Below are 10,072 nucleotides of genomic sequence, written 5' to 3' on the forward strand. Positions count from 1 at the left end.
CCTCCTGTCTCCCCACACAGTGATGTTCTCCTGCACAATTAACAGTCTAAAATATCCACCCTTCCTGTCTGCTAGAAGAACGTGTGTGATCTGTCACCTCCAGGACTCAGCTGGCCAAATGGCCTAGATCAACTTGTACCTGTCCATCTCCTCCCAGGAAGGTACAGGAAATGAACTGAAGAGAAATAGCACTGGTCGAGCCTTCACCTGCACCCAAGTCAGCAAGGACCATCTTTCAACCTTTCACAGGACTCTGGCAGCCTTTGCTCCTAGGGTTTGGTGTGGACATGGCAGTCTCCCTTCTCGATGGTCTGCACCGGGTGGATCGGCAGGACCAGGTGGGAGATGCGGCTCCACAGCCCACTAAGCTTGTCGGAGTCCATGTGGTCGTAGCAGCTGGGGGTCCTGGTGTTGGTGAATTTGGCCCAGAGGAAGTCACGGACCCTCTCTTCCACCTGCTGGAGGCTGATGTGGGTCTCCAGCGTCTCCTCCTCCAGCAGCACGGTGAGCAGCAGAGCCACGTCCTTGAAAGCAGCACTTTCGTGGTCGCAGTATTTGTAGAAGATAAGGGTGGCCCCCGCCGGCAGCGACTCAAAGCGGTGTATCACCGCAGCACGGCCCCCAGCCTGGAAAGCTGAGCTCAGCTCCGAGTCCACCTCCAGCTTGGCTTGGTCACTCTGGAGCCTGGATTTATCCGTGCCATCGATCTGGACCGTGCTGGCGTGCAGGGCAGCTGAGTAGGTGTCAGCCACGCGGGTGCTAAGGCACCGCAAGGTCTGCTCACCCTTGCGGGCGGCTGTGAAGATGATGATGGCCGGCTGCGTGTGGTGAGACGCGTTGAGGTGCTTCTGCAGGAACTTGCGCCCGCGAAGCCACAGGTGGGGACTCTGCCCTGGAAACCTGTCCTGCAGCTGGTTGAAGTGGGACAGAAAGGCCTCCACAGTGGGGTTCTTAGGGGCTTGCTGGGACTTGGAGGTCGGGCTGCTGAAGCAGAATACGCAGAAGCCGAGCAGTACGAGGCTCATGACGACAAGCCCTGCTCAACAGGGGAGAGACCCAAGACAGGGAACAGAAGTCAGTGCCAAGTGACCTGCAATGATATGCTGAAAAGTAGATATGAAGGCTCTTTTTCCCCTCTCAGACCTTCCCCCTCTACGCTAGGGAAGTGGTCCAGGTTGGCATGTTCTCTGAGGGCCCAGGAATGGTGAAGAGGCTGCTCGCTCCATGTTGCGAGACTCATGTTCCTACACGCCAGCTGAGGGGGCTACAGCTCCAGAGATGGAGGCAAGGCTACAGCTTTGTTGTCACGGTGCCAAATTTCCTGAGGAAATTGCAGCTGGCCACAAGCTTTCTTCTCTTGCTCCCTCCTCTGTTTTTCTTAATGTTTGTGGCCGTTTGGAGCACCTGCCTCCACGTATGGAGGTGTCTGACCCAGCTGAAGTGGTGTGCTCACTGCCTTTCTCCTAGCTACGCTGGGTGAACAAAGGCTACTGTGCTTCTGCCCAGACAAGGAGGACAGCAAGGTCCAGACACAACTGCTTGTGTCCCTCTCCATGGCAAAGCAGGGTCTCTTTCTACCAGGAGAAATGCATGGTGCACATCAGTATCACGGTTCTTGCCTGGGACACACTGGGAAGCAGGGATGACACCACTGGTGTAGGAGCCTCAGACCTCCCAGGACATGGCAGAGTGCTCCTGGCATGTTGAACATCACATGCCTGCTTTTGGGGCTGGGGAGCTGGAGGGAAAGCTGCTACTGCAAAGCTCAAACTCAGCCCATTTTTAAGAGGATGGCATTTCCCTCAACTGCTCAGAAAAGGCTGTGAAAGGTCCTGAGAGAGAAGAAGAATTAAATGAGCTTCATTACTTGTTCCTGGTGGATCAGTGCATTCTGGTCGATGAGTACCACACAAGGGAAGCTTCTTTTCCTCACCTTTCATCAAGAGGAGCTGCTTGGCTTTCTCCTGGTCTGTGTTTTGCAAGCAGGACTGAGCTGCTGGCTTTGGGGCTGTGGGCCCTACAGTGAGAGAGAGAAAGGTGCCACTTGCTGTTGGGGGAACAGGTAAGTTGGGCTGTAATAAGAAAAGCAACAGGAGCTCCCAGCTGAGGGAAAGAGTTGGGAGTGAATGCTGCTTTGGGTTAATACCGCTTTGAGCCTTGGCTCCCAAAGCTTTTGGGGCAGGGGAAGGAGACAGATGATGCAGAAAGCACAGTGTGGTCTCATGCCTTCCAAAGCGGGACAGTAGCCAAAGGAGGGAGAGAAAGGAGCCAGTTAATTTCTTATACCTTCTTTCCTGTGTGACTCCAGAAAACTGGCAGCAGGTATTAGAGATCTCACCATACCGTTTTTCTAACACCTATGGAAAGTGTAGGAATGTGCACGTGGACGAGCAGCAGTGTGCAGCCACCAGCTCACCTTTGGTCCCATGTCTGTTCCTTAACGTGCCTGGGGATCCGCTCTCCTCTGTCTCTTGCTCTGTGTGCCCGCCTGGCTCCCGATCTAGGAGAGGGGCACTGGTGCTCTTCTCTGCCAAGAGGCCCTCGGTGACATCATCTGTGGCAGTCCCATCCGAATGGGTCATGCTACTGTCAGAGCTCAGTGACTTCCGTCTTGATGAAGCATCTTCCTCTGCAGTGTAGGAGCTTTCACCTTGCCTGCTTGCCTCCTGGTCCCCCCACGTTTCCTGGTGGACAGGGCTGTCTCCTTTGCTGTCCGTTTTATCATGGGCCAGCCTGGCTGTGGGGAATAAAATTCGCAGACCTGCGCTTAGTTTCTTTCAGCACAAGAACTAACAAATCTTCCTCCTACTCTACCTCCTCTAAGCAAAGTCCCGGGTTATCAGCAGTTTGGAAGTGCTGCACACAGGAATGGGGAGAGACTCACCTTCATCCAAGTCATCTTTTTCCTGGGGTCCTTCTGAGACACCATCTCTTGTCTTCCCAGATTCTTCCAGTGATACTTGAGTTTCCTGAGGAACCTTCTCCTCTACCATGGGGCCAGCTAAATCCAACAGTGTCGTCTCTCCCTCATCTGCAGTTGGTGATTTACACACTGAAGAGTCCTCCTCTGGTTTGCAGGAGGTCTCAGGCCACCTGCCTGCCACTTGGGGCTCAACTGTTTCTTGGAGGGGCTCTTGGTGCTCAGGATGTTCTGCTGTGCTCTGCACCTCATCTTGGGCTGGCCCAGCTGTTGGGATCAGAGTTCACAAGCTCAGCTAGAGCCGTACAGGAGTCAAGAATACCCAAAGCTTTACCACCACCCCATAAAACTCCCAGTTCTTGCATTTCAGAAACATCTACACAAAGGCATTTCAGAAATGTCCACCCTCAGTGAGATGGGGGAGAGAACGGGGCAACCAAAAGTGAAAAAACTCACGGGTTGAGATTGAGACAGCTGAATAGGTGAAGGAAAAGGGGGGATTACTTGCTTGATGGGGGGAAAATAGGGGAAAAAGACCAAGCCTTGATGCTGTGCCAGCCGTGTTCAGCGACAGCCAAAACTCTGCTGTGTTTTCAATACTTTTTTGTTTGTTTTTAAACCTCAAACTCAAAACACAGCTCTGTACAGGCTGCTCTGAGGAAAGTTAATGCGATCCCAGCCGATGTCCCACACTGTCCTACGTGGGGTGGGAAGGCACTTATTTCCCTAAGCTGTGGGATGTGTTACCCCATCTTCCACAGATAGTGGGTTTTCCCAGGCTGGTAAATTAATGTGATGGGTCTGAAGTGTTTTTAAGGCTGTTGTTGGCCAGAACAGTAATGCCAATGCACTTCAAGCATCCGACTGAATGTAAATGTTATTTCTGCTTCTGCTCCTGCTCCGGAGCTGCTCTCCCAAACAGCTGCGGTAACGTATAATTAAAAGCAAACACTGGAGCATAATTCAATGGAGAAATTCTGTGGCTGAAGGTAAGTGTTTGCAACACGTTCTGAATCTTACAAAACCAAACAGCGCAGCTCTGATTTCAGGCACTATTTGTTAAAAAAAAAAAAATAAAAAATTAAGAATGATCAAGCACTGCAACGACACAGAAATGAGTATGCTAAAATTAGAATGAAGGCTCTGATAAAAACAGCAAGGAACTTCCTAGTAATTTGAAAGCAGAGAAAAAGCTGCACTCATCATGTGTCGGAACACGCCATCCTTTGGATAGTGATTTTTACATTCTTTGTTGCTGAGTATTATGGGAACACTTCTGACTGCCTGGGTCAGATCTGAGCTGGTCACAGCACTGTGGTATCACTAAACACTCACATGTGGTAGTCATAACACGGCACCCGGAGAACGTACCGAAACATGAGGAACCTGGAGGTATCCTGCCATTCAAGCTTGGCACAAACGGTTCTCCTTGCCCTGCCTCCTCCAGAGGTTTCCTGTCCACAGGTGGTGGAAAACTGGCTTGTTATTTAAGCCCCTGTAGATCTGTGGTTTCTGAGCTCTGCAGGGTTTGGGTCCTGATTTGTTCTAAAAGTCCAGCTCACAGGTCCATGTGAGATACCTGCATTCAACGGGGCCTCCTTCTCCTCGGCCGGTAACCCGAAGGAGTTGCTTTCTACCCCCTAACACCCACCATGCGTAACCCTACAAATGGGAGCTGCTCTACCAGACGGCACTTGCACTTGGCAGCTGACCCGTGGGAGGTCATCCTCTCTCCGCAGCGAGCATTCCAAAGCCACTTCCCATGGGAAGCACCGGGATGGAGGGAATAAAGCTCTCCCAGCCTGGAGCTCCATCTGGAGCCTTACTTGTGCTGCCATCCTGGACACAGAGTCTAAACCTGTTGCAGACAGGAATCCAAAACTGAAAGTAGCTTGTTAATCTCTCATCTTTCAAAAAAAAAAATAGCAACTTGCTTTTCTTGGCCTGGAAAAGAGGAAAATCTTTTATTTTTTCTTTTTATTCTGCTTAGGGTTTCCCATGTCACTGTTGAAATTTTGCAAAGGGATTTTCCTAGTAGATGATGTAAGCATAGGAATCCCTTACCTCCAGACAGATCCATGCTTGGATTCTCTTCCATTCTCTTTCTCCCCTGGGACTCTGGCTTCTGCACTGTTTTGTTTCACTTTCTGCTTGGGTCATAAGGAGATGAGGTATCTCCCTGCTGCTCAAGTGGCTGACCAAGCCCCCTCACAGACACCATCCCGTCTTGGCCTCAGGAATTCTGACTGAATGCCTGTAAACCTGATAAGCACAAACAGAGGAGCAGTGATTGACGGTGGAGAAGGAGGCACCTCCCTCCGTGCTTACCACGGTGGTGTGAACGCGGAGGGATGTCCCATAACCGTGACCCTTCATCCCAAGGGCTAGCAGCTATTTTGCTTCCCAGCAGGCTACAAGCAGCCTGAGGACTAACGCAAACCACGGTTATCTCGGGACAAGCCAGTGGGGTGAGACACCGGTTTCTCATCCGGATGGACTCAGCTATGCTCCGAAATGGCGGGGCTGGGGCTTGGCAGGCTGCTCCACGTTCTTTTGGGCACCTGGTATCTCACAGCCAGGTCGACATGGAGTGGTGAGCCTGCTCCACCTTACCTTCCTGCCTCTGGTGTGTCAGATCGAGAGACAGCGGTGCTGGAATACAAAGCTGCTGGCAGAAACACCACCCAGCCCCTGTGCAGCAGCGTTACCCTCACCCGACCTGGCACCCACCCAAGGGGGCCAAGCAGTGCCCTGGCCGGGGTGTTGTGAACCTCCAGCCCCAGCCTGACTCTCCTACCCGCCCTCCCCCTCGAGGGACACCAGACGGCAGTGTGGGATGGAGCTAAGGCTCACTGGTGTAACCTGAGAAAGTTGATGGCTTTCACGAGTGCAACGCCTGCCTGCGGAAAAGTAAGCAGCATGGAAAAATCCCGAGAAACTTTCCCTGCCGGAGAGCGGTTCGTGTGGATTTCCGTATAAAAACCTCAAGCTCAGCCTTCGCAGCAGCTCTTCGAGCGCAGGGGAGCACTTTCCCCCGTCCGCCCTGTCTCTACAGCTGAGTTCTTGTGCTAAACACAAGATTTGGAGGCGGATGGGGGAATAATCGCTGCTCTCCACCGCCTGGCTCTCGTCCCTCCCCTCCCTGTGCTGTTCCCGCCGGTGACGCTCGCGCAGAAGAAGGAAGTTGGAGAAACGAAATGACTTGCGGAGTTGGACGCTTACCCGGGCAGGTTCGAAGCTGGCGAGGGCGGTGAAGCGAAGCAGAAGGGTGGCAAGCGGAGGCCAGTGCTGGCCCCTCCGCTTGCCCTTCCCAGAGGCCCTTTGGCTCTGCTGGTGGCAGGACAGCCCGCAGCCCCAGCGCACACCCTTAATCCTCCCCTGTCAACGTGACAGTGAACTCTGCCCTTGCTCGGGCGCCCGGCAGGCTGCTGGGAGGTGTAGTTTTCCTCCTTCCATCTCACCAAAGGCAGATGGTTTTTCCCCACTGAGCAGTGGTCGTTCTTGGGAGCGCTTGGGGAGACGGTAACTTTCTTCTTTTTTCGGCTGTATTTCCAAAACGCTGCAGTTGCGCGGAGTTTCCTTCAGGCCACCTGGCCGAGCGGCTTCTTCCCGCGTTAAGGGACAGAGCTGAAGATTTCAACAGCTAAAGGCAGTGAGGAGGGGACTGTTTTGGGAGTTGATTGATGAAGATGAAAAGTACTGCAAGAAAAACAACCCAAACAGGCAGCCAGCAAACCCCAGACTCTGGAAATGTTACACTGTGCAAGCGCAGGGAGGCTGGGAAGCCGGCTGCGAAATGGGGTGTGTTTAGCACCAGCCTGGAGGGCAAGGGATGGGGACTCCCTTTCCAGTGCTCCCCTTCCAGTGTGATCCAGAGACTACAACAGGGGGAAGGTCAGAGAGAGTGTGTGCAGCTGGTCCTGGCCTCATTTAGGCACTGGTTTTCCAAAAAATGAGGATCTGCCTTGCTGTGCCCGCACAGGGGACAGGTATGGTCCAGCCCCTTCCCTATTCCCCCCTGCCCAGGACACGTTTCATGGGAAGCAGCGGCACAGAGCAGGGCTGCAGCCTCTTCACTAACATCCCCAAAGGAGCCTGGCAGCAAATGGCTGAGAGAAAGCACGGAGAGAGGCAACAGGAATGGTGCCAGTAAGGAGCAGGCACTGAATGGCTGGGACTCCTCAATCTGGAGAGCAGGAGGCTGAAGGGGGTGGATTTAACTAACATGTTCACTAAATCCCCCAATACTCAGACTTGAGACACTTTTAAAACAGGAAAGAGGTCGGGTTCAAATGGGCAGAAAAAAAAAATACTTCTTTATGCTGTGTGCAGGAAACCTTACTGGCACAGGGGCCACCGAGGCAGTGTCAGAAGGTTCAGAAAAGGATGAGTCTCGTTTGCGGGCGACAGGTCCATAAATAGTACAAGGACCAGGCAGGAGTGGACCTGGCTGTGGGAGATGCCATTTTGGTGAAGTGCATGAGCTCAGCCCCATCCCGTGCTCTGCTCCCCTTACGCTCCTACAGCACCCAGCACTGTCCCACTGGGGATGCTAAAGCCGAAAAGGGGTGCGTGTGCCACACTTTGTGCTCGCCACTCCAGGCAGGACTGCCCAGAGGGTGCCCTGCTCCCTCTCTGTCTCTCTCCAGGCCTCCACGAGCTGTTCCCTGCCCTATGGCCAGCTTTGCATCCATCCCTTGACCGTATCATAACCGCTCGGTTATCACACACGTATATGTCACACCACGCAAGTGGTGAGTATCGTGCGTGTAAGTATCGCTACCGACGCTGGCCACATCAGGAAGGTGAGAAGGGGCACAGCACAGGTAGTGACACCAGGATGCCACCTTCTCTCCAGCAGTGCAGAGAGGCAGCGGCTTCCTCCGTGACCTGTGGAGCCACCCTGCTGCTGGTGGCCAGGAGGGGACAGAGTTCACCTCCCTCTCTGGCAGATTCAGCACATTCTTTTACCGTGGCCAACCTCTCACTGGGTGTGGTAGAGGCTGTAAAACCAGGAGAATGGCAAAGCAGGAAGGAAAAAGTCCAAGTGGCTCATCTATAGAGGCCAAGATCTCCCTGAGGGCCCTGCTCTTGGTGAATGTCCATGTCACATTCCTGCCAAAGGCATGTTTGACTTGATGGGCTTCTAGCCATAAGAAAGAGCCAAGGCGGTCAAAGCAGGCAGGAGCTGCAAGTGTCAAGGGCTTCAGGTAAATAAAAGTATTTTACATCCCTCTATCCCTACAACCAGCCAGTCCCTTCACCACGGGAAACAATCAGGAGGGGACAGCAGGGCCACCCTGTCCACAGAAACACAAGTGTCACGAGCCCAGTGGTGGAACTCCAGCTCAGCCAGAGTGTGACAAAATCCAGGGGCAGCTTCGGTCTGCACGAGTTGAGAACCCGGTAACCGAAGAGCAGTTTGGCAGGAGAATTAACCGGTGGGTCTAGGACACAGAGGCATCCACCATCACAGAGCCGTTACGAAAAAGCACGCCGACCTTGCGTAACGCTGCTTTCCTGCCTTGAGCGTTCACAAAGTTATGGGATGTAGAATTGTAACTCAACAAATCTGGTCTCTTTTTTTTTAACTCGAGTTTGACGGGGAATTTTATTTAAATTGGATTTTTATTCAATAGGATTAACATTTTCTTTCAATCTGCAGAGGAATCAACAGTGACTAGGTGAATTACAAAGGACAGGCTCCGTAAATATTTACCCAATGTCATCCTTTAGTTACTTCCTTTGGAAACTTGCCAGTAAAGCGATGCTACTCATAGCTGTGGGTCTGCCCGGTCAGCGATCACGAGCCAGTCACTGGCAGGTCTTTTTTTAGTTGATTTGAGCTGAATGGACGGTCCAACTGTACTTTGCAACCTCCTGATGTGGTATTTGTTACACCCTCTTTCATTTTTGCTTTAGAAAACACTGTTCAATGTTCTGCTTTTACATCTTAAACGAATGGGAGTATTTAATCTAGTGCTGGTACAGAAGGAGGTGTTCATAATATATGTCACAAATATTCATCTGCCTCTGGATGAAACTGGAACATTTACTGTGTGCTAGTACAGCATTAAATTTTTTTTTATTTTGAAATATACGTACAGACAAGAGAGAAGTGAAGACTGAACAGCATTTTCCTCACTCAGCCTTTTTTTTTTTTCTTGAGTGCACGGAACACATACACACCTGCTCTGTTTACAACCCTGCAAAACAAGTTCATGTCACTAAAGCAAGGATATGTATTCTGGAGCATTATGGAATTATGGATTAACATACTGCTACCGGGTTTATTACAGACGTCAGTGCGGTCTGCCTCAATCCTGCCTTTTCAGAATGTGGAAATCCTTTAGAATTTGTAAGACAGCCCCCGTTTGTTTAGGAACTTGTTTCCAAACCAGTCCTGAACTGATCGCTGCCCGGGTAAGCCCCTGCGCGGCGGGCACGGACCGCGCCTGCCCGCTGCCTGGCGAGGGGCACACGAGGCACGCGTGGGTGCGTAACGGCCCCACACACGCACGTTGCGGCGGGCAGCAACGGCACAGCCCGGGCACTCTTCCCCCGGACCACCGGGGCTCCTTCCGACCGCTGCGGGAGCGAGCGGGACGCGGCCGGCGGGCAGAGCGGCCCCGCTGCCGGCGCGGAGCCTCCCCCGTACCGGCGCTCAGCCCGCCCGCCCGCCCGCGCTGCAACGGAGGCGGCACGACCCGGGCCCTGGCGGAGGGTCCCCCGCGCCCCGGCGGGGCCGCCCGCTCCTCGACCCCGCAGGTAGCGGGAGAGAAACCGCCCGCCGCGCCGGGCCCGGCCCTGCCCAGGGCGGCCGCAGCGCCCGCCTGAACGCGGCCGCCGCCCGCCCCAGGGGCTCGCCGGGCCCGGCCTCCCGTCACGGGCCGCCCCCGCGGGGCCCCGCCGGGCTGAGGGAGCGGCTGGGCGCGCCGGGCGCTCCCGCATTTTTTTCACTGGGGGGCAGCCTCGGCGCAGCCGGGCCGCGGGACGGCCGCTCCCTCAGCCTTCTCCCGGCGGGGCGGGCGGGACGGGACGCGGCGGCGGGTCCGGCGGCGGCGGGGCCGCTCCCTCGGCGGGGCGGCGGGCGGGGGGGGGTACGGGGCGGGGGGGGGGGTCGCGGTCGCGCGGGGCAGCGGCGCGCGGGCC

The 10,072-nt window shown here is 54.2% G+C and overlaps 1 protein-coding gene across 2 annotated transcripts; it reads right to left on the reverse strand.

Annotated features, from left to right (window-relative positions):
• Positions 1–269: 269 nt before the first annotated feature.
• On the reverse strand, positions 270–5,018 carry LOC104378579 (torsin-1A-interacting protein 2). Of its 2 annotated transcripts, none has more exons than XM_086617777.1 (5): positions 4,985–5,018; positions 2,885–3,187; positions 2,417–2,737; positions 1,934–2,017; positions 270–1,036 (listed from the first exon to the last, which is right to left on the reverse strand). In XM_086617777.1, the coding sequence occupies exons 1-5, from the start codon at positions 5,016–5,018 to the stop codon at positions 270–272; spliced, it is 1,509 nt and encodes a 502-aa protein (XP_086473903.1). The 2 variants fall into 2 exon arrangements, with proteins under 2 accessions (XP_086473903.1, XP_009983926.1); XM_009985624.2 differs by having other exon boundaries at positions 1,868–2,017.
• Between the last annotated feature and the right edge of the window lie 5,054 nt (positions 5,019–10,072).

Source organism: Tauraco erythrolophus, chromosome 10 (genome assembly GCF_009769465.1).
Source record: "Tauraco erythrolophus isolate bTauEry1 chromosome 10, bTauEry1.pri, whole genome shotgun sequence".
Lineage (NCBI taxonomy): Eukaryota > Metazoa > Chordata > Aves > Musophagiformes > Musophagidae > Tauraco > Tauraco erythrolophus.